At 49.5% G+C, this 23,847-nt stretch overlaps 1 protein-coding gene across 2 annotated transcripts; it reads right to left on the bottom strand.

The window, feature by feature from the left end:
- Positions 1-4,829: 4,829 nt before the first annotated feature.
- Positions 4,830-17,271, bottom strand: LOC147115381 (uncharacterized). 2 transcript variants are annotated; one of them, XM_085989647.1, is made up of 2 exons: positions 17,123-17,271; positions 4,830-7,363 (listed from the first exon to the last, which is right to left on the bottom strand). In XM_085989647.1, exon 2 carries the CDS (start codon positions 7,331-7,333, stop codon positions 6,209-6,211), a length of 1,125 nt encoding a protein of 374 aa, XP_085845773.1. In that variant the 5' UTR covers positions 7,334-7,363; positions 17,123-17,271; the 3' UTR covers positions 4,830-6,208. The 2 variants fall into 2 exon arrangements, with proteins under 2 accessions (XP_085845773.1, XP_085845774.1); XM_085989648.1 differs by having other exon boundaries at positions 17,081-17,247.
- Positions 17,272-23,847: the final 6,576 nt, after the last annotated feature.

Consider the following 23,847-nt stretch of genomic DNA (forward strand, 5'->3'; position numbering starts at 1 on the left):
CTCCCCGCTCTTTCCCCATATCACTACAATTTTTTCTCCTTCAAATATTTACCCAATTTCCTTTTGAAGGCTCCTATTGAATCTGAATCCACCGCCCTATCAGGCAGCGCATTCCCGATTCTAACCACTCGCTGCGTAAAAACCTTTTTGCTCCTATCGCCTCTGGTTCTTTTGTCAATCACATACGTTTAGCACTTTGTCCTTAGAATGTAGCAAAGCACTTTACAACCAATGATTTACTATGTGCAGTCACATTGCCCGTCTCTGCCCCTTCCTCAGCTGATCCACTACTGAAACCCTCTAGACTCGACTATTCCAACACACTCCTGGCTGGCCTCCCACATCCTACCCTACGTAAACTTGAGGTTTTCCAAAACTCGGCTGCCTGTGTCCTAACTCGCACCAAGTCCCGTTCACCCGCACACTGACATACATTGGTTCCCGGTTAAGCAACTCCTCGATTTTAAAATTCTCATCCTTGTTTTCAAATCCCTCCATGATTCGCCCCGCCCCTCCCCATCTCTGTAACCTCCTCCAGCCCCATAAACCCCCACCCCCCGAGATATCTGCGCTCCTCTAATTCTGACCTCTTGAGGATCCTCGATTATAATCGCTCCACTATTGGTGGCCGTGCCTTCAGCTGCCTAGGCCTAAGCTCCGGAATTCCCTCCCTAAACCTCTCCGCCTCTCTCTCCTCCTCTAAGTCGCTCCTTAAAACCTACCTCTTTGACCAAGCGTTTGGTCATCTGCCCTAATTTCTCCTGATGTGGCTCGGTGTCAAATTTTGTTTTATACAGCTCCTGTGAAGCGCTTGGGACATTTTACTACGTTAAAGGCGCTATATAAATACAAGTTGTTGTTGTTGATATACAGGCAAGAGCAGCAGCCAATTTGTAAACAGCAAGATCCCAGAAACAACAAATGATATGAATGAAGATTTAATGTTTCTGGCGATGACATTGGGAGAATCATGGGAACGCACAGCACAGAAGGAATCCATTCAGCCACTCTTGCCTGTGCCAGTTCTCTGAAAGTGCTGTCCAATTAGTCCTATTTCCCTGCTCTTTCCCCACACCTTTTAAAAATGTTATTTTGCAAATATTTATCCATTTGCCTTTTAAGAGGTACTGTGGATTCTGTTTCTGGTAGGATAATCAATATCTCCATGCTCTTCATAAAGAGCCACGTGAATTTTAAACACTGACCTGAATCAGCAGATCAGGATCTTGGCAAAACCTTTCATATAAAGCACAGCACCTCCGACAGTGCAGCACTCCCTCAGTACTGCCCCGCCGACAGTGCGGCGCTCCCTCAGTACTGCCCCTCCGACAGTGCGGCACTCCCTCAGTAATGCCCCTCCAACAGTGCAGCGCTCCCTCAGTACTGTCCGACAGCGCGGCGCTCCCTCAGTACTGTCCGACAGTGCGGCACTCCCTCAGTACTGCCCCTCCGACAGTGCGGCACTCCCTCAGTAATGCCCCTCCAACAGTGCAGCGCTCTCTCAGTACTGCCCCTCCGACAGCGCGGCGCTCCCTCAGTACTGTCTGACAGTGCGGCACTCCCTCAGTACTGCCCCTCCAACAGTGCAGCGCTCCCTCAGTACTGCCCCTCCGACAGCGCGGCACTCCCTCAGTACTGCCCCTCCAACAGTGCGGCGCTCCCTCAGTACTGCCCCTCCGACAGTGCGGCGCTCCCTCAGTACTGCCCCGCCGACAGTGCGGCGCTCCCTCAGTACTGCCCCTCCGACAGTGCAGCGCTCCCTCAGTACTGTCCCTCCGACAGCGCGGCACTCCCTCAGTACTGCCCCAACAGTGCAGCACTCCCTCAGTACTGCTCCTCCGACAGTGCAGCGCTCCCTCAGTACTGCCCCTCCGACAGTGCAGCGCTCCCTCAGTACTGCTCCTCCGACAGTGCAGCACTCCCTCAGTACTGCCCCTCCGACAGTGCAGCGCTCCCTCAGTACTGCCCCTCCGACAGTGCAGCGCTCCCTCAGTACTGTCCCTCCGACAGTGCAGCGCTCCCTCAGTACTGCCCCTCCGACAGTGCAGCGCTCCCTCAGTACTGCTCCTCTGACAGTGCAGCGCTCCCTCAGTACTGCGCTGGAGTGTGAGCCTGGATTATGAAACTTTGGTCCCTTAGAGGCGGAGACAGGTGAAATTATTATGGGGAATAAGGAAATGGCAGAAAAGTTAAACAAATATTTTGTACCTGTCTTCACAGTAGAAGACACAAAAAGCATACCGAAAATGGTGGGGAACCAAGGGTCTAATGAGGGTGAGAAACTTAACGTAATTAATAAAAGTAGAGAAAAAGTGCTAGAGAAACTAATGGGACTAAAAGTCGACAAATCCCTTGGACCTGACGGCCTACATCCTAGGGTTCTGAAAGAGGTTGAAGAGATAGTGGATGCATTGGTTTTTAGCTTCCAAAATTCCCTAGATTCTGGAACGGTCCCAACGGATTGCAAGGTCGCAAATGTAACACCGCTATTCAAGAAAGGAGGGAGAGAAAAAACAGGGAACTACAGGCCAGTTAGCCTGACATCGGTCATTGGGAAAATGCTGGAATCCATTGTTAAGGAAGTGGTATCAGGGCACTGAGAAAATCATAACATGATTAGGCAGAGTCAACATGGTTTTATGAAAGGGAAATCGTGTTTGACAAATTTATTAGAGTTTTTTGAGGATGTAACTAGCAGGGTAGATAAAGGGGAACCAGTGGATGTAGTATATTTGGATTTCCAAAAGGCATTCGATAAGGTGCCACATAAAAGGTTATTACACAAGATAAGGGCTCATGGGGTTGGGGGTAATGTATTAGCATGGATAGAGGATTGGTTAACGGACAGAAAACAGAGAGTAGGGATAAACGGATCTTGTTCAGGTTGGCAGGCTGTAACTAGTGGGGTGCTGTAAGGATCAGTGTTGGGGCCTCAGTTATTTACAATCTATATTAATGACCCAGATGAAGGGACCGAGTGTAATGTATCCAAGTTTGCTGATGATCCAAAGCTAGGTGGGACAGTAAGCTGTGAGGAGAACACAGTCTGCAAAGGGATATAGATAGACTGAGTGAGTGGGCAGTAAGGTGGCAGATGGAGTATAATGTAGGGAAATGTGAGGTTATTCACTTTGGTAGGAAGAAGAGAAAAACAGAATCTTTTTAAAATGGTGAGAAACTTTCAAATGTTGATGTTCAGAGAGATTTGGGTGTCCTCATGCAAGAAACACAGAAAGCTAGCATACAGGTACAGCAAGCAATAAGGAAGGCAAATGGCATGTTGGCCTTTATTGCAAGGGGGTTGGAGTATAAGAGTAAGGAAGTCTTGCTCCAATTGTACAGGGCCTTGGTGAGACCACACCTGGAGTACTGGGCACAGTTCTGGTCTCCTTATCTAAGGGAGGATATACTTGCCTTGGAGGCGGTGCAACGAAGGTTCACTAGAGGGGTGTTCTACGCGGAGTGAACACTCGTAAAGCTGCTGGACCGGATAGCATCCCTGGACGGGTACTCAAGGAATGTGCTGATCAGCTGGCTGATGTCTTCACCGCCATCTTCAATCTGTCATTGGCCCAGGCAGTAGTCCCTACATGCTTCAGGACCGCTACCATTATTCCTGTGCCAAAACAAACGGCTGTGACGTGCCTGAACGACTATCGACCTGTCGCACTCACACCCATCATAATGAAGTGTTTCGAGAGACTGGTCCTGGCTCACATCAAAGCCAGTGTTCCCGCCTCTCTTGACCAACACCAGTTTGCCTATCGTGCAAACAGATCAACGGAGGATGCAATCACAACTGCTCTACACTCTGCACTGAATCACTTAGATGGTAAGGAGACCTACATCAGAATGCTGTTCATAGACTACAGCTCAGCATTCAACACTATTGTCCCCAACAAGCTGGCCACCAAACTCCAAACCCTTGGCCTGAACACTTCCCTCTGCAACTGGACCCTGGACTTCCTAACAAACAGACCCTAGTCTGTCAAATTAGGTAACCACACCTCCCCCCCACTGACCCTGAACACGGGGGCCCCACAAGGATGTGTGCTGAGCCCCCTCCTCTACTCCCTCTTCACCCACGACTGTGTGGCTGGTCATGGTTCCAACACCATCATCAAGTTTGCGGATGATACCACGGTAGTAGGCCAGATCACCAACAACGATGAGTCAGCCTACAGGGAGGAGGTCCAGCATCTCGTGAAGTGGTGCGCCGATAACAACCTGGCCCTCAACGTCAAGAAAACCAAAGAAATCATTGTGGACTTCAGGAAGTCTAAAGGCGGAAGTCACACCCCCATCCACATCAATGGGGCTGTGGTGGAAAGGGTGGACAGCTTTAAGTTCCTCGGAGTCCACATCACGGAAGACCTCTCCTGGTCCCTCAATACCTCCTCTCTGGTGAAGAAGGCCCAGCAGCGCCTATATTTCCTAAGGAGGCTGAAGGGATGTAACCTGTCACCCCTGATCCTCTCTAACTTTTACCGCTGCACAATAGAGAGCATCCTGACAAACTGTATCACAGTATGGTATGGCAGCTGTAGCTACTATGACCGGAAAGCCCCTGCAGCAGGTAGTCAAAACTGCCCAACGCATTACCGGCACCCGGCTACCGACCATAGAGCACATATACCAGAAACGCTGTTTACGGAGGTCACGGTCCATCATCAAAGACCCTACCCACCCCAGCCACAGTCTGTTTGCCCTCCTGCCATCTGGGAGACGCTACAGATGCATTCGCACCCGTACGACCAGATTTAGGAACAGCTTCTTTCCCAGGGCTGTCATCCTACTGAACTCCACAAATAAACTCTAAAGCCTGCACATCTGCCAATGCACTTTATTATGTTTATGTTAATGTATTACAAGCCAAATGTATGTTGAATGTTTAAATGTCTTAATCTAAGTGTACACTCTCGGAAGCCGCAAGCCTACATTTCGTTGTACTGCACTTGTGCACTAACAATGACAATAAAAAGTTGATTTGATTTGATTTTTTGATTTGAGATTGATTCCTGGGATGAGAGGGCTGTCCTATGAGGAGAGATTGTGTAGAATGGGCCGATACTCTCTGGAGTTTAGAAGAATGAGAGGTGATCTCATTGAAACATACAAGATTCTGAGGGGGATTGACAGGGTAGATGCTGAGAGGTTGTTTCCCCCTGGCTGGGGAGTCCAGAACGAGGGGGCAGAGTCTCAGGATAAGGGGTCGGCCATTTAAGACTGAGATGAGGAGAAATTTCTTCACTCAGGATTGTGAATCTTTGGAATTCTCTGCCCCAGAGGGCTGTGGATGCTCAGTCGTTGAGTATATTCAAGGCTGAGATCGATAGATTTTTGGATTCTAGGGGAATCGAGGGATATGGAGATCGGGCGGGAAAGTGGAGTTGAGGTCGATGATCAGCCATGATCTTATTGACCGGCGGAGCAGGCTCGAGGGGCCGAATGGCTGACTCCTGCTCCTATGTTCTTATTAGGCACTCAGTTTCTGGAGTGGGGCTTCAACCCACGACCTTCTGACCCAGAGGGGAGAGTGCGACCCACTGAGCCAAACTGACACTTTCAGATATATAAACATGTTCAGGGCAGGGGATTTCCTTATTTTGGGGCATGAAAATTCGTCTTTCGTGAAACCTTGGGCTGGGGGTGGGGAGGGAGGTTGGGGGTCCTCAGGAGAATTTAATCCCATAAACCTAGGTGGGATTTGAACTGAGGTGGAAGGGGCCGTATTTAAACCAATTTCCCCCCAACTTCTCTTTAGGCAAAACTGTTCATGTTTTATCACCAAGAATTATAGAATTTACAGCCAAGAAACAGGCCATTCGGCCCAACTGGTCTCTGCTGGCGGTTATACTCCGCACGAGCCTCCTCCCACCCTAATTACCTCTCCCCGTCCTGTCCCAATATGCTTCCTCTCTCAAAAAAGCAACATGTTATACATGCATAATACATACACAATACATTGTGTAAACATGATTCCTCAAACGTTATGTGACCGTTTACATCACGGGAGATCTGTAACCGTTCCTGGGTAACAAGCAGAGAAATCCATGTGTTCACTTCACACCAATCTGTCGAAAAGGCCACTTTGAATTTTTCATTGAAACATTTTTCTCAGGCATTTTCTTGAAGAGTAGTTCCCCCGCGTTTGAAGAGCAGGAATATTAAACGCGGCGCAAGGTATCCCAGTGAGTATTTCACGGAACTACTCTTCGCCTGCCAACACCGGGTTCTGTTGCTGTAATGCTGGCAAGACTGCTCTGGTGTGGAACTCTTCCAGCTTATCCACGGTTTTTTCCCAGAACTCTCCGTCATATTTCACCGGGACCACGACGGTCTCACGGTCGGTGTGGACCACAAGGTCGGCCTTCTGGAGGCCGGTGACCGCCAGCTGGCACTGAATCTGGGTGAAGTAGGCATGATCCTTCTTCAGCTGAAGATCGCCTTCGTGACGCTCCAGGCAGAAGGCCCTGTCTTCACAAGCCTTGTTGATGGTGTGGTTCCTGTGCTTGTAGGGGCATTTGACCTCCACCAGGCCGATGGTATCTCCTGTTGCCTTGTCGACCACTAGCCCATCAGGACTGGCGGCCAACCAGCTCTTCGCCGGGTCTACGATCAATCCACATGGTTTGACGGATATTTTTCGCCCGGAGTCCCCGGAATTCGCTAACTCATATTTTTCAATGGCAACGGGCTCCTGATCGACCCCCCATTTCATCGCGGGCGTCGAAACATTTGAGCCCTGGCCCACGATGGACTTCAGGTAGGACTGCGGGACCTCGGTGCTTTTCCCATTCACAAACTTGCAGTGGGAAACCTTGTGCGCGTTCGAGGCAGTGATCCGGTTTCTGCGCTGTTCGAACCAGACCGGGTTTTGCTTTTGTCCGCGGGTCACTTCCTCGATCTCCGCTGCCTTCTGCTGGCTGATCTTCTCCAGGTGTGGGGCAATGCTGGGTTGACTCTTTTGGCCAGGCTGTTTTTTGGAGCCTGTCGCTTTGCCCAATGCCTTGGACCCAGGGCTGGCGTTACCAGCAGCCAGGGTGGGTTGTGTGGCACCAGGACTGCTACTCTCTGCTTCTCTGGTAGTCGTCTTGCCGGATCTCTGGGCTTCAGCGGTTCTGGATCTAGTGGTTGGGTTTGGAGGTCTTCCTGCACTTGACGGTCTGGCTGAGCTGAGACCACCACCTTTTGCCCTCGCTCCCTGGCTTCTAGACCCCGAGGCCCGCGGACCGGCTGCTTCAGTCCCAGGAAGCCGAGCTCCCTCCTGAGGCACAGGTTGGCTCGGGTTAGCTCCCTGCTTTTTCCCACGATTCGCAGCTCTTCCTGCCATTTGGAGAATGTTTGGCTCAGGTTAAAGATTCTGGAAACAAAAACACCAATTTAAAAAAACTTAAAAATTAAACCAATTTTGTATCAGTCACAAGAACCATGTGAGACGGTGCAAATCAGAGCAACCAAGGAGAATGTGATACAGCAATAGAAACATAGAAGATAGGAGCAGGAGTAGGCCATTCGGCCCCTCGAGTCTGCTCCGCCATTCAATGAGATCATGGCTGATCATCCAAATTCAGTACCCTGTCCCTGCCTTCTCCCCATATCCCTTGATCCCTTTAGCCTTAAGAAATATATCTAACTCCTTCTTGAATATATTTAATGAATTGGCCTCCACTGCCTTCTGTGGTAGAGAATTCCACAGGTTCACCACTCTCTGGGTGAAGAAATTCCTCCTCATCTCTGTCCTAAATGGCTTACCCCTTATCCTTAGACTGTGACCCCTGGTTCTGGAAATGATTCACAAACATGGAAAACAGAGAGTGTGAAGAGCGCAGACAAAAGTGACACCTTGGAGAGGGTCCGAGCGTCATGTTTCATTAGAGCAAAGAAGGTAAAGAGGAGATTGGATGTGGTGCGTGGTATGGCGGTGTACTAGTTATGTTACTGGACTAGTAATCCAGAGGCCTGGACTAATACAACTTGTTGCATTTATATAGCGCCTTTAACGTAGTAACACGTCCCAAGGCGGTTCACAGGAGCGATTATCAAACAAAATTTGACACCGAGCCACAGGAGGAGATATTAGGACAGGTGACCAAAAGCTTGGTCAGAGAGGTAGGTTTTAAGGAGCGTCTTAAAGGAGGAAAGAGAGGCGGAGAGGTTTAGGCAGGGAATTCCAGAGCTTAGGGCCTCGGCAGCTGAAGGCACGGCCACCGAAGGTTGAACGATTATAATCAGGGATGCTCAAGAGGGCAGAATTAGAGGAGCGCAGATATCTCAGGGGTTGTGGGGCTGGAGGAGACGATAGAGATAGGAAGGGGCGAGGCCATGGAGAGATTTGAAAACAAGGATGAGAATTTTGAAATCGAGAAGTTGCTTAACCGGGAGCCAATGTAGGTCAATGAGCACAGGGGTGATGGGTGAACGGGACTTGGTGCAAGTTAGGACACGGGCAGCCGAGTTTTGGATCACCTCAATAGGGTGGAATGTGGGAGGCCAGCCAGGAGTGTGTTGGAATAGTCAAGTCTAGAGGTAACAAAGGCATGGATGAGGGTTTCAGCAGGGGATGAGCTGAGGCAGGGGCGGAGACGGGCGATGTTACGGAGGTGGAAGTAGGCGGTCTTAGTTATGCTGCGGATATGTGGTCGGAAGCTCATTTCAGGGTCAAATATGACACCAAGGTTGCGAACAGTGTGGTTCAGCCTCAGACAGATGTTAGGGAGAGGGATGGAGTCAGTGGCTCGGGAACGGAGTTTGTGGCGGGGACCGAAAACAATGGCTTCGGTCTTCCCAATATTTAATTTTAGAAAATTTTTGCTCGTCCAGTTGGACAAGCTGTCTGACAATTAGAGACCGTGGAGGGGTCGAGAGAAGTAGTGGTGAGGTAGAGCTGGGTGTCATCAGCGTACATGTGGAAACTGACGCTGTGTTTTCGGATGATGTCACCGAGGGGCAACATGTAGATGAGAAATAGGAGGGGCCAAGGATCGATCCTTGGGGAACACCAGAGGTAACGATGCGGGAGCGGGAAGAGAAGTCGTTGTAGGTGGATATGGGTTGGGGAATTTACACGGAGGGAGAGATTAAGGGAGGATAGGAGGCTAGTAAACTCAGAGGAGAGACAGCGTGATGAATTGAGATGGATGTTGAAATCACCGAGGATGAGAAGTCACTCCGTCATAGAGTCAGAGTTATACCGCACAGAAAGAGGCCCTTCGGCCCATCGTGTCCACGCCGGCCATCAAACCCTGCCTATTCTAATCCCATTTTCCAGCACTTGGTCCGTAGCCTTGTATGCTATGGTGTTTCAAGTGCTCATCTAAATGCTTCTTGAATGTTGTGAGGGTTCCTGCCTCTACCACCCTTTCAGGCAGTGAGTTCCAGATTCCAACCACCCTCTGGGTGAAAAAGTTTTACCTCAAATCCCCTCTAAACGTCCTGCCCCTTACCTTTAATCTATGCCCCCTTGTTATTGACCCCTCTACTAAGGGGAAAAGTTCCTTTCTATCTATCCTATCCATGCCCCTCATAATTTTGTACACCTCAATCAGATCCCCCCATAGCCTTCTCTGCTCCAAGGAAAACAACCCCAGCCTGTCCAGTCTCTCTTCATAGCTGAAGCGCTCCAGCCCAGGTAACATCCTGGTGAATCTCCTCTGCACCCTCTCCAATGCAATCACATCCTTCCTATAGTGTGGCGACCAGAACTGCACACAGTATTCCAGCTGTAGCCTAACCAGGGTTTTGTACAGCTCCATCATAACCTCCCTGCTCTTATATTCTATGCCTCGGCTAATGAAAGCAGGTATCCCATATGCCTTTTTAACCACCTTATCTACCTGTCCTGCTGCCTTCAGGGATCTATGTACATGCACACCAAGGTCCCTCTGATCCTCTGTCCTTCCTAGGGTCCTACCATTCATTGTGTATTCCCTTGCCTTGTTAGTCCTCCCAAAATGCAGCACCTCGCACTTTTCAGGGTTAAATTACATTTGCCACTGTTCTGCCCATCTGACCAACCCATCTATATCGTCCTGTAGCCTGAGGCTTCCCTGCTCGCTATTTACCACTCCACCAATTTTCGTGTCATTTGCGAACTTACTGATCATACCTCCTACATTTATATCTAAATCATTAATGTACACTACAAACAGCTAGGGACCCAGCGCCGATCCCTGCAGTACACCACTGGACACAGGCTTCCAGTCACAAAAACAACCTTCGACCATCACCCTCTGCCTCCTGCCACTAAGCCAATTTTGGATCCAATGTGCCAAATTGCCCTGGATCCCATGGGCTCTTACCTTCTTGACCAGTCTCCCATGCGGGACTTTGTCAAAATCCTTACTGAAGTCCATGTAGACTACATCAACTGCACTGCCCTCATCCACACACCTAGTCACCCCCTCGAAAAATTCAATCAAATTGGTCAGACATGATCTCCCCCTGACAAAGCCATGCTGACTATCCCTGATTAATCCTTGCCTCTCCAAGTGGAGACTAATTCTGTCCCTCAGAATTTTTTCCAATAATTTCCCTACCTCTGATGTTAGGCTCACTGGCCTGTTATTCCCTGGTTTATCCCTACTACCCTTCTTGAATAATGGTACTACGTTAGCTGTCCTCCAGTCCTCTGGCACCTCCCCTGTGGCCAGAGAGGTTCTGAAAATTTGTGTCAGAGCCCCTGCAATCTCCTCCCTTGCCTCACACAGCAGCCTGGGATACATCTCGTCTGGGCCTGGGGATTTATCCACTTTTAAGCCCGCTAAAACCGCTAGTACCTCCTCCCTCTCAGTACTAATTTGTTCAAGTATATCACAATCCCCCTGCCTGATTTCTATGCCTACATCGTCCTTCTCCATAGTGAACACAGATGCAAAATATTCATTTAAAACCTCACCTACATCTTCCGGCTCTACACACAGATTGCCACTTTGGTCCCTAATGGGCCCTACTCTTTCCCTGGTTATCCTCTTGCCCTTAATATACTTATAAATCACTCAGCGCAGAGGCTGAGGGAGGAGAGCAGTGAAGATAGCTCGGTAATATAATTTTATGGTACTTGGTCGGGCGATAGAGAACGAAAACTTTAAATGAGAGGTGAGAGGGGTGGAACAATGTGAGATGTTCAAAGCAGGAGAAAGTGCCAGAAGAGTCGGGGGACAGACCAAGGTGTGATTTGGTGATTGAGAGCCACACCGTCACCACGGCGGTCTGAGTGGGGCAAGTGGTGGAAGGTCTCGCCAGGCGGGGAGGCTTCATTTAAGGGTAAGGTGTCATCACCCCTCAACCAAATGGACATTCTGGAGGGAGATGCCGAGAGGATCGGTGATAGCTGATCCACTGCCAGCATCCACTGGGTCAGCGCTGGGAGGGATGAGCTGGATTTGGAGGAGATTGGCCAGATTAGCCCCCACCATCACGCAGGTCGTCGAGAGAGTAGGATGGGACAGTTGGGGTTGCTGCTTGTAAGGAGGCAGCGACGAGTGCCTCGATGGGCCCTTCAGAGGATGCCAAGAGAGGCAGAGAGGGAAGCTGTGGGCTTATCGAAGAGGGAGTCAAGCCTGGGACAGCGGCAGGAGAGCAGGAAGGTGGAAGAGTAATGAAGGATCGGGGTAGGGATTTGAGGGCAGAGTGTCCGAGAGAGGAGAGATGAAAGGAGGCACGACGACAGGAGAGAGCGGTCCGGGAGGGATAGAGAGAAAAGGAAACGGTGGGAGAAAAAAGTGGAAATAGAAGTGAATGGCTTGGGTCCAGGGCGACAGACACAGTGCGCACGTGAATGGAAACAGGGAAAAACTCAGGTTACATAGGGCTGGTTATACGGTAATTAATTAATTAATGGGATACATATTTCCTGGGAGTAGCAGGGATTAGGTTGGAGACAATATGGAGACCAGAGTTAAAGTCAGAGACCCCGTGGAGGGATAAAGTTAATGTAGGCAGGATGGAGTCAGCACGGAGCATCGACGAACCGTTGTCCAAGTTCGGAGACAGGTGTAGTAGGCGAGTGAAGTCCAGAAGCTATGTGAAGGGTAGCGAGTTCGAGGATGGAGGTTGTTGCTGTTGGAATGAGAATCGGGAGCGGTGCAGAAGATGATGGCGAAATTGACGCAAGTTGGAGGTCACCGTAGATCAAAAGCGGCGGAGAAAAAATAAAACCACAAGCCAGTGACCAACAAAGCTGAAAAACCAGTAAATTGAGTCACCAGACAGCAGCGAAGCAGCAGCTGTTAGCCAGAAACCAACAAAGCTGAAAAACCAGTAGAACCAGTTCAGCAGAGAGACGGACGCAGTATAAAAGTTATTAAAAAAAAATTTTAGCAGCAGAATCAGAGACACAGCAGATGAGTCTGATAGTGTAACCCAGTGTAGTCCAAGCGGAAATGTAGTCTCGATGTCCAGAAGCCCAGGAGTTCAGAAACCAAGTTGAGAAAAGAATTCAGCAGCTGAGTGAGAAGCAGGGGTGGGGGGTGGGTAATGGCGGTTTAAAAGTTTATTTGTACTTGTAATTAGAGCTAAAAATGCACCAACTGATGGAGCCAGGGGAACTTGAACAGTGGAAGCGAGGAGATTTGGTAGAGAAAGGGCAAAGGATGGCAGAGATTCCCATGGATAGAGATGGACATTGAGGAGCTCACCTATGGAGCAGTCATCCTTACAGCAGCTATTTTGAGGTATGGATGAGGGTTTTGGCAGCCAATGAGCTGAGGCAGGGGCGGAGATGGACGATGTTATGGAGGTGGAAGTAGGAGGTCTTATGATCAGTCAGAAGTTCAGCTCAGGACGCCCCAACGCACTTTGCAGCCAATGAAGTACTTTCTTGAAGTGTGGTCACTGTGGTAATGTAGACAACGCGGCAGCCAATTTGCGCACAGCAAGCTCCCACAAACAGCAATGTGATAGTGACCAAATGCTTAGGAACAAGAATAGGCCATTCAGCCCCTTGAGCCTGTTTTGCCATTTAATGAGACTGTGACTGATCTGTATCCTAACTCCATCCACCTGCCTTGGCTCCATATCCCTTAATATCCTTGTCTAGTAAAAATCTATTGAGCTTGGATTTAAAGTTATTAATTGAGCCCCAGCATCTACTGCTTTTTGTGGAAGAGGGTTCCGCACATCTACCACCCTTTGTGTGAAGAAGTGTTTCCTAACTTCTCTCCTGAATGGCCTGGCTCTGATTCTAAGGTTCTGTCCCCCTGCCCGAGACTCCCCCACCAGTGGAAGAAGTTTCTCTATCCACCCGATCAATTCCTTTCAAAATTCTAATAACCCCAATCAAATCGCCCCTTAACCTTCTATATTCCAGGGAATACAAGCCTAGTTAATGTAATCGCTCCTCATAATCTAACCCTTGGAGTTTCAGTTATGTTGGTTCTGGGATAAATATTGGCCCAGGACACTGAATGAGATTGCGTACCTGAGCCGTACAAACTAGGAAGATCTTGGGATGAAAACCTGGCCTATACTGGGACAGTATTGGGGGCAATATGTAACGCACCTCAGAACCCTTAGGCTCTGGGGGAAGAAGATAAAGATTTGGAGGAGGGGACCGAGTGTAACATATCAAAGTTTGCAGATGGCCAATGGAATGTTAGCTTTCATTGCTAGGGGGATAGAATATAAACTGGAAAGTACTGAACTCCAAAGGGATCTGGGGGTCCTGGTGCACGAAACTCAAAAGGTTAGTATGCAGGTGCAGCAAGTGATTAAGAAGGCCAATGGAATGTTGGCTTTCATTGCTAGGGGGATAGAATATAAAAATAGGGAGGTATTGCTTCAGTTGTACAAGGTATTGGTGAGACCGCACCTGGAATACTGCATACAGTTTTGGTGTCCATACTTAAGAAAAGACATACTTGCTCTCGAGTCAGTACAAAGAAGGTTCACTCGGTTAATCCCGGGGATGAGGGGATGGACATATGAGGAGAGGTTGAGTAGATTGGGACTCTACTCATTGGAGTTCAGAAGAATGAGAGGCGATCTTATTGAAACATATAAGATTGTGAAGGGGTTGGATCGGGTGGATGCAGGGAAGATGTTCCCGATGATGGGTGAAACTAGAACTAGGGGGCATAGTCTTAGAATAAGGGGCTGCTCTTTCAAAACTGAGATGAGGAGGAACTACTTCACTCAGAGGGTGGTAGGTCCATGGAATATGCTGCCCCAAAAAGCTGGAGAAGCTACATCATTACATAAATTTAAAACAGAAATAGACAGTTTCCTAGAAGTAAAGGGAATTAAGGGTTACGGGGAGCAGGCAGGAATTTGGACACAAGTCTAGGTTCGGATCGGACATGGCCCTGTGGGTAGCGGAGCGGGCCCAGGGGCCGTGTAGCCTGATCCTGCTCCTATTTCGTGTGTCTAATTCTGTTAGATTCAGATGGTTCTGTGATAGTAGATTGGCGGTTAGGATCAGATCAGCCATGATCTTATTAAATGGCGGAGCAGGCTCGAGGGGCTGATTGGCCTACTCCTGCTCCTATTTCTTATGTTCTTATGTTGTCAGCCAAGACAGCCTGTCTGCGAGACCTGCTACGTAAAGCAAATGAGTTCGCATGGACAGAAAACACATCAGACGTACCTGTGCTGAGAAGATCCACACGTGAAGTAAAAAAGCCTGATAGACTTAATCTTTGAGTACAAAGAAAACTACATTGAAAATGTATTGACTGTTGAAGATGTTTATGTTGTTATTGATTGATATTGATTTTGTTTAACCTCAAAGAAAGGGGGATGTAATGATCAGTAACCTGTCATTCTGGAATGGTACACTAGGTGGTGCTGTATGTATATAAGAGTGGGCTACCCACGATGCACTAGGCCACCCACAAGGCAGCAGTCAAGATGGAGGCCTCTATAGATACTGTACCTAGTCCACATGTGCTCAATAAAGTGTCTAGCAAAAGCTAGCTGTTCTTAATAAAAACGACTAGTTATTAATGAACATAACACTCTCTGCTTTCGGTCCCTTAGCCAATTATGTTGTTTGAATAGTTCAATAAGAACATAAGAATATAAGTAATAGGAGCAGGAGTCGGCCATTCAGCCCCTCGAGCCTGCTCCGTCATTCAATAAGATCTTGGCTGATCTTTTACCTCAACTCCACTTTCCCACACTATCCCCATATCCCTTGATTCCCTTAATATCCAAAAATCTATCGATCTCTGTCTTGAATATACTAAACGACTGAACCACCACAGCCCTCTGGGGTAGAGAATTCCAAAGATTCACAACTCTGAGTGAAGAAATTTCTCCTCATCTTAGTCCTAAATGGCCGACCCCTTATTCCGAGACTGTGACCCCTGGTTCTAGACTCCCCAGCCAGGGGAAACATCCTCTCTGCATCTACCCTGTCAAGCCCTGTACGAATGCTTCAAGTCGCCTCTGTGTTTTCGGTGTCTCTCCCTCTCAATTAGCCCAACGGAGGAAGTGTTAAAACATTTCAGAAACAGGTACACAGGACAGTAGGATTGGAGGGTCGCCCCACGCCCGCCCGTGTAATCTTACCATCATTTCGATCTCCCCCGTAGCGTGCGTTTATGCTCTGCTCATGTCCGACTGCTAACTTGGGAGGATCTAAGCTCCTCTGCTACTTTATGCTCGCCCCCTGGGCAGGATTTTGGCGGGTTCAGTTGTTAATCGGGTGGGTCGTGTCCCTCCCAGGCCCACCCATGGCTCTGCCCTATTAGTACAACTGAAAAATGTGCGTGTTTGGTATATTGGGGAGGGAAAGGAATTGGAATTGGACCAGACTGTGTGCCCCACGTAGTGGAATAGCCAGTCAGCATTCCTTGTCTAGCTGCAAGTGAGGATTGGGTGAGGTGCTCGCAGGTCCCCCTACTGTGGGGCAAGAGAGAGGGAGTGGGACTGATTGGAGAGCTCTTTCAAAGAGCCGGCACAGGCACGATGGGTCGAATGGCCTCCTCCTGTGCGGTGTAATTCTATAATTAAGGTGCTCGGTTCTGTGTAACTGGCGGCCTGTCAACAGGCAGTAAAACAGCACAGAAACACGGCAAAAAAATGGGGAATAGTGACAAAACGATCACTTTCCACCGCTGAGTCGTTGGTTGGGTTTTATATGACAGCGATGTGGGGCATTTGCAGAGTTATTAATAGGCCGGTGTACAGCTGTCGAGTGGGCCCTGTTCTGACTTGTTATTGCTGTGCTTTGTTACAGAGTTTAAAGCGTCTCCATGAGTCACTGGGCAGAACAAGGGAAAGATACTGACTAATTGTACCTTAAATTATGGATTATAAGGCAAGGAATTCCCTCAAAACTGTTTCTGCTCCACTGTTTACAATCCCCACTGCCCTCAAATCCCCCCCCCCAATTCACTCCTACATCCCAATCACCCCCCATTCTCCCCCCCCCCACCAATCCCCAGCCTCCCCAATCCACACCCCCCAGAATCCCAGGTTCTGGAGCTGATTGCCCAATCCACACTATTCCCAGGGATAGAGATTGGGGTCTGGGAGTTTGGGGTCCGGGGGGTCTGGGGTCTAGGGGGTCGGGGTCTGGGTGGTCGGGGTCTGGTGGGGGGGGGGGGGTGGTGGTCGGGGTCTGGGGGGTCGGAGTTTGGGGTCTGGGTCAGGGTTTGGGGAGGTCGGGGTCGGGGGGTCGGGGTCCGGGAGGTCGTGGTCTGGGGGGTCGGGGTCTGGGGGGGGTTGGGGTCTGGGAGGTCGGAGTTTGGGGGGGTTGGGGTCTGGGGGGGGGGGGGTTGGGGTCCGGGGGGGGTCGGGGTCTGGGGGGTCGGGGGTCTGGGTGGGTCGGGGTCCGGGGGGGTCGGGGTCTGGGTCCAGGGAGGTCGGGGTTTGGGGGGGGGGGTGGGGGGGGAGGTCGGGGTCTGGGGGGTCGGAGGTTGGGGTCTGGGAGCTGGGATAAGATCTCATTGCTCCCAGACATGAGAATCTGTTATAAATTCAGGAACCAGCATTAAAATGTAACAGGAATTAGTGATGGGCAATAAATGCAGGCCTTGCCAGCGAGGCCCACATTCCAGGAACAAATAGAAAAAAACGGGAGCACCGAAACACTGAAGCAGGTGAAACTGAAACGATCGCAAATGTAAAACTCAACTCTGACTGAAACTTGTACCGAGTGTGTGAGGCTGCTTCTTACCGGGATCCAGGACTTGTCTCCTCGCTGCTGCCCTCAGACCGCTCTCCCCCGGTGCTCCGCTCTCCCGCTCTCTCAGTTCCTCACACACTCACTCCCTGCCCGGACGGCACAGCTTCCGCTTCGCGCCTAATGCAAACACTTGGCGCTAAAACCCAGGCAGCAGAATTTAAAAGGGCAATGCAAGAGGCAGCGTGGTCCCCACTTGACACCTTCGAGTGGTGACTGCCCAACACAGACACCCTCAGCATTGAGAAAGCGTGTCTGAAATATTAGCAGAAAGTGCTGGAAATGGCAGAGCAGGTCAGTCAGCAGCAGAACATAAGAACAGGAGGAGGCCATTCAGCCGCTCCAGCATGATCATGGTTGATCTGTATCTCAACTCCACTTACCGGCCTTTGCTCCATATCCCTTAATCCAACAAAAAAGCTCCTTGGAGTCCTGATAGAATTCCAGTGAATCAGCGCTGCACTCCTTCCAAGGCCAGTATATCCTCCCAGAACAGTATGCAGTGCTCCAGGGGTGGCCTAACCAGGGCTTTGTATAGCTGCAGCAAAACTTCCCTTAATAGTCTAACCCAGTAGATATAAATGTTACGTCCGTGTATAATCAGACACAGACTGCGCAGAACTGTACAAACGGTTTTTACTCAACGTGGCTCAGACTGCAACTGATCTGTACAGATTACTACTCAGCATTATATACAGGTGTGGTCACTGCCGGTACTACAGTATACATGAGCTGTACAAAGTAGTTCCCCCCCTTACCTCTTTTTTTTAATTTGAACCCAAAAGACCCAATTCGACTGTAAATAAACAAAAGTTCAACTAAATCTTAACAAAGATGTGCGGGTTAGGTTGATTGGCTATGATAAATTGACCCTTAGTATTAGGGGGATTAAATACGTGGGGTTACGGGGATAGGGTGGGATATGTGTTGGTGTAGGGGTTATCGGGATCGGGTGGGATATGTGTCGGTGCACGCTCGATGGGCCAAAATGGCCTCTATCTGCACTGTGGGGTTTCTGTGATTCTGTGAAATCAAATTAAAATTTGGTTTTCCGAATTGATGATGCACTCCAGTCCCCGAGGCGCCCACCGGCCGCGGAAATACTCAAGCGTACCGGCGGACATCGCGTGCTCCATCTCCAGGGCCACCCGGGCGCGAACATGGCCGCGGAAGAGAGGCAGGCAATCCGGCTGGACGACCCCCTCGACCGCCCGCTGCCTGGACAAATTGATTGCTCTTTTATAGTTCCTCCCCTTAAAGGTACATACATTACAATTCCTCCCCTTTTAGATTAACAGTACCATAACACTCATTTAACAATTAAATATCAAACTAATTACAATTAACACTTTTAACATGCAACATTAGCTGAAAATAGTCTATTTATAAATTCAGTCTTTGGGGAGGCTTCCTGATCTTTTCTGGATAGCGCCTTTCCCGAGTGTCTTGCTCTTGGTGCGGAGGCGATTCTGGCCCCCTGTCGTCAGTTGGTTCATCAGCTTCCGATGCTACTGTTTCTGGGGTAGATGCTACCTGTACGTCGGGTTCATCACCAGGTACGTATGGGCGAGTCATGGGGTTGACTTGTTCCCGTGACTCTAGGATCTGGTCAGCATGGCATCTCACGATGCTCTCCCCAACGTCCACTGTGTACATTAGTGGGCCCTGCCGTGTGCATATCGTTCCTGGCTGCCATTTTTCTGTTCGGTAGTCGCGGGCCAAGACTGGTTGCCCTACATCGAAGCTCCTTGTTGGCTTCTCATGGATGTGCTGGAATTGCTTACTCTCAACATCTCTTCGTACGTTTGGTCTGAGCAAATCCAGGCGAGATCTTAACCTTCGGTTAAAGAACATCATGGCTGGGGCCTGGTTGGTGACTGCATGTGTCGCATTCCGGTCGGCGAACAGGAAATTGTCCACCTTGTGCTGCAGCGGAATGTTGTCATTGTACATAGCCTTTACTGCCTTCTTAAAGGTTTGTACGAACCTCTCAGCCAATCCATTTGTGGCTGGATGATATGGGGCGGATGTGTAATGCCTTACCCCATTCTTTTTCAAGAACCTCCGGAACTCTTCGGACACAAACTGTGGTCCGTTGTCGGAGCAAATCTGTTCTGGCAAGCCATTCCTGGCAAAAATGGTCCGTAGGACTGCATTAGTTTTCTCCGTGGTGGTGGAGGACATTTTGATGACCTCAGGCCATTTCGAGTGCGCATCCACGGCTATTAAAAACATTGAGTCCATGAATGGACCAGCAAAATCAATATGCACCCGTTGCCATGGAGATGAGGGCCACTCCCATGGGTGTAGAGGGGCCTGTGGTGGTGCATTTTGGACTCTCTGGCATCCTGAGCAGCTCTTGGTCAGGTCCTCGATTTGTTTATCGATTCCCGGCCACCACACATAAGCCCTGGCTAGGCTTTTCATTTTTACCCCTCCCAGATGACCCTCATGAAGCTCATTGAGCACACTATCCCTTAACTTGGGTGGAATTACCACTCGGGATCCACACATCAAGGTCCCCCGGCACACTGACAGCTGTTCTCTCCTTGTCGAGAATGCTGGCAACAGTGAGTCGCCATGTGCTGGCCATCCCTTCACCGTCAAATCATATACCCGAGACAGTGTCGGGTCATTTCGGGTTTCCTTTTCGATACAAGCGTTAGTTACCGGTAGGTATTCAACTATAGTTGAATGGAATATTTCGACAGGTTCCACTGCTGGTGCTTCCTCCGCAGTAGGCAGTGGCAGGCGTGATAGCCCATCAGCATTTCCATGCTGTTTCGTGCCCTTATATTTAATCTCATAGTGGTGCGCCCCTAGAAAAAGTGACCATCTTTGTAGTCGTTGCGCAGTCATCACCGGAACGCCCTTCTTCGGATTAAAAATGGAGACAAGAGGCTGGTGATCAGTCAGCAAGGTGAATTTCTGCCCGTGCAGATAGTGATTGAACTTTTTCACTCCCCACACTAGGCTGAGGGCCTCCCTGTCAATCTGGGCGTAGTTACGCTCGGCTGAGGTTAGTGATCGTGACGCGAAGGCTATTGGCCTCTCTGAGCCGTCCGAGAATTTGTGCGACAGCACCGCTCCAATGCCATAGGGTGACGCATCACATGCCAACCGAATTGGTAATGCCGGGTTGTAATGGGCCAATACCTCTTTCGATGTGATTAGTGTTTTGCTCTTCTGGAAAGCTCGCCTACATTCGTCACTCCACTTCCATGGCACCCCAGTTTGCAGTAGGGTGTTCAGTGGGTGTAGTATAGTAGACAAATTTGGCAAGAACTTATGGTAGTAGTTTACCAGCCCGAGGAACGACCTCAGTTGTGACACATTTTCCGGTGTTGGAGTCTTGACTACTGCCTCAATCTTCTCTGGGGACTTATGTAACCCCTCTTTATCGATAACGTGGCCACAATACGAGATCTGTTTTCTAAAAAACTCGCATTTGGGGCGGTTAGCTCGGAGCCCATATTCCTGCAATCTAGTGAGCACCTGCTCCAGGTTGGCAAGGTGATCACTGTCATTTTCGCCCGTGACCAGGATGTTGTCCAAATAACACTGGGTCCCTGGGATCCCTTGCGGGACTTGTTCCATTGCCCTCTGCCAAATAGCCAGAGCTGATGCTACCCCGAATACCAGCCGGTTGTATTGGTAGAGACCTTTATGGGTGTTGATTGTGAGGTATTTTTTTGATGCTTCTTCTACCTCCATTTGCAGATACGCCTGGGCCAGATCAATCTTAGTGAAGCGTTTCCCTCCAGATAGCGAGGCGAAAATATCTTCAATCCGCGGAAGTGGATATTGTACGGTGTGAAGGACCGGGTTCACTGTTACCTTAAAGTCCCCACAGATGCGAACCTTCCTTGGTTCCCCAGGCGTGCTGCTCAACGACTTTTTCATCACAGGGACAATGGGTGTAGCCCACTTGCTCCAGTTTACCTTGGACAGTACACCTGAACATTCCAGACTCTCCAGCTCTGCTTCGACGGCTGGGCAGATCGCATAAGGTACCGGTCTGGCCTTAAAAAATTTTGGGCTTGCGTTTTCTTCAATTTTAATCGTCGCTGTCATGCCTTTTAGTGTTCCGAGTCCTTGCTGGAACACTTCTTTCGTGTCAGTTAGGATCTTTGACAGTCGCCCAGGTGTGACGTCGTCATCCTTTTTGTCAGCCACAGTCAGTGCCTGTATGGAATGCCAATCCAGTTGTATTTTCCGGATCCATTCATGTCCCAGTAATGGTGGTCCTCCATCTTGCAATACATACAGGTCTAGTTTTGGTGTTTCCTTACCGTTATATATAACGGTCACCCTTATTTTTCCTTTGGGGTAGACTTTTTGCCCCGTGTACGTCTTCAAAATAATTTTTGTGTCTCTCAAGGGTATGTGTGAGAATAGCCGTTCGTAGTTCCGTCGGTTTATGACTGTTAGGGCTGATCCTGTGTCCAATTCCATCTTTACCTGGACTCCTGCTATCTTGAGAGTGACCCAAATGGTTCGGTGATCCTCCGTTGTGATCACATTATGTAGTTTCAGACAACTCAGTTCCCTGCTTTCGGAGTCGTTATCACTCTTTTGTTCGTCTGAACTATTCTCCGTCATCTTATGTACCTTCTTGTACTTTTCTTTGGCAGGTTTCTTATTGCTGGTTTTCTTTCCCGACCTGCAGACTCGTGCTATGTGTCCTACTTTTCCACACTGTCTGCACACTTTGTCTTTGAACCAGCAATCATTCTGGTCGTGTGTTGTTCTGCCGCAGCGATAGCACTTCTCTGTTCCATATGACATTTCGTTTGTGCCATATTCTTACGGTCTCTGTTGTATCTCTGCAGCGCCCCGTGCTGCTGCTTCATATGATACCGCAATGCTGAAAGCCTTTTCCAGCGTAAGGTCCTTTTCAGATAAAAGCCGTTTCTGGGTCCCTTCACTTTGAAGCCCACACACAAACTTGTCCCTTAAGGTATCTGCCAGTCCCGCTCCAAACTGGCAGTGTTTCGATAGTTTGCGCAGTTCTGTTAAATAATCAGCATTGCTTTCATCCTTATGCTGGTTCCGTTTGTGAAACTTGAATCTTTCTGCTATCAGCAGCGGTGTGGGGTTTAAATGTTCCTGTAGTATCATTACTATGTCTTCAAAACTCTTTTCCATTGGCTTCGTTGGGGTTACTAGATTTCGTAATAAACCATACGTCTTTGCACCCATTAAATTTAACAATACCGACGCTTTCTTGTCATCTGACACCTCATTTGCCTTGCAGTACACCTCTATTCGTTCGACAGATGTAGTCCAATCTTCGACTTCATTGTCAAATGCGGTGATACTGCCACTCTTCGGCATTTTGGGTGTGGTTTAAAACGGGATCTCCCAATAGCTTTAAATGGCATCTCCCGCGCTCTCCTTCCTCCCCCGCTGCTGCCAACGTCGCTCCCGGCGGATCTCATGGCAATGGCGGCGCCCTGTAGGTTTCGCGCGCTTCTCCTGCGCTGCTGCCAACGCCGCTCTCGGCGGTCCTCATGGCAATGGCGGCGCCTCGCGGGTTTCTGCGCGTCTCTCTCTCCCTCTCTTCGACGCTGCTCGGCCCCTGAACACCGGCTGCGCCCTGTGCGCTCTGCCCTCTCTCTCTCTCCCCCGTCGACGCTGCTCGGCCCTTTGCTGTGCCGCTCGGTCGGTCTCTAGCTTGCCGCTGTCCGGGAAGGGTCTGCGCACTACCTGTTGCCAGCCCGTTTCGCTGGACCACCTCGACTGGAAAGCCAAGCCTGGCTCTCGACAGCCTCCCCCGCAATTCTCGAGTCTCTGCTGGATGACTGGGCGGTTGCCCGTGGTCGACGCCCGAGTCTCTGGCCTTGACCTCCAATCCACTGATCTCCAGGAACGAATCCCCGGGAGGTGATGCAGAGTTGCAGGTAGGTTCGAACTTGCCTCGTCGCCAATGTTGTGTCTGTGTATAATAAGACACAGACTGCAGGAGAACGGTACAACAGGTGTTTACTCAACGTGGCTCACACTGGAACTGTCTGTACAGATTACTACTCAGGGCTATATACAGGTGTGGTCACTGCCGGTACTACAGTATACATGAGCTGTAAAAAGTAGTTCCCCCCTTAAAGGTATATACCTTACAACTCCCACTCTGATCTCTCTGTCCTCGGCCTATTACATTGTTCCAATGAAGCTCAACGTAAGCTCGAGGAACAGCACCTCATTTTTCGATTGGGCACTTTACAGCCTGGACATCGAGTTCAACAATTTCAGGTAATTATCCCTGCCCCCATTGTTCATGCAGTATGATTTTGCCATTCGCATTTGCAACATTTTCACAGCATGTTCTTTCAATTCCTTCCTCCCCTCCTAAACCCCGCCCCCCCCCCACCACCATCTCTGCACCTGCTTAATATCTGTTACATCTCCAGCTTTTTCCAGTTCTGATGAAGGGTCCCAGACCTGAAACGTTAACCCTGTTTCTCTCTCCACGGATGCTGCCTGGCCTGCTGAGTATTTCCAGCATTTTCTGTTGTTATTTCAGATTTCCAGCATCCGCAGTATTTTGCTATTATATAAATGCAAGTCTTTCTTTTCTTTTCAATAGGGACAAAGTTATTGGGCCAAGCCTCTAATGCTGCTTTTCAGGCAAGCAACCACCTTGCCATGTAATTACTTAGACTCACCACATGAGGGCAGTTGTGAGACTGGCACGGCAGCCGGAGCTCACCTGTTGCACA

This window comes from Somniosus microcephalus, chromosome 6, assembly GCF_052327205.1.
Source record: "Somniosus microcephalus isolate GS21.2 chromosome 6, FLI_Smic_1.0, whole genome shotgun sequence".
In the NCBI taxonomy this organism is placed as follows: Eukaryota; Metazoa; Chordata; class Chondrichthyes; order Squaliformes; family Somniosidae; genus Somniosus; species Somniosus microcephalus.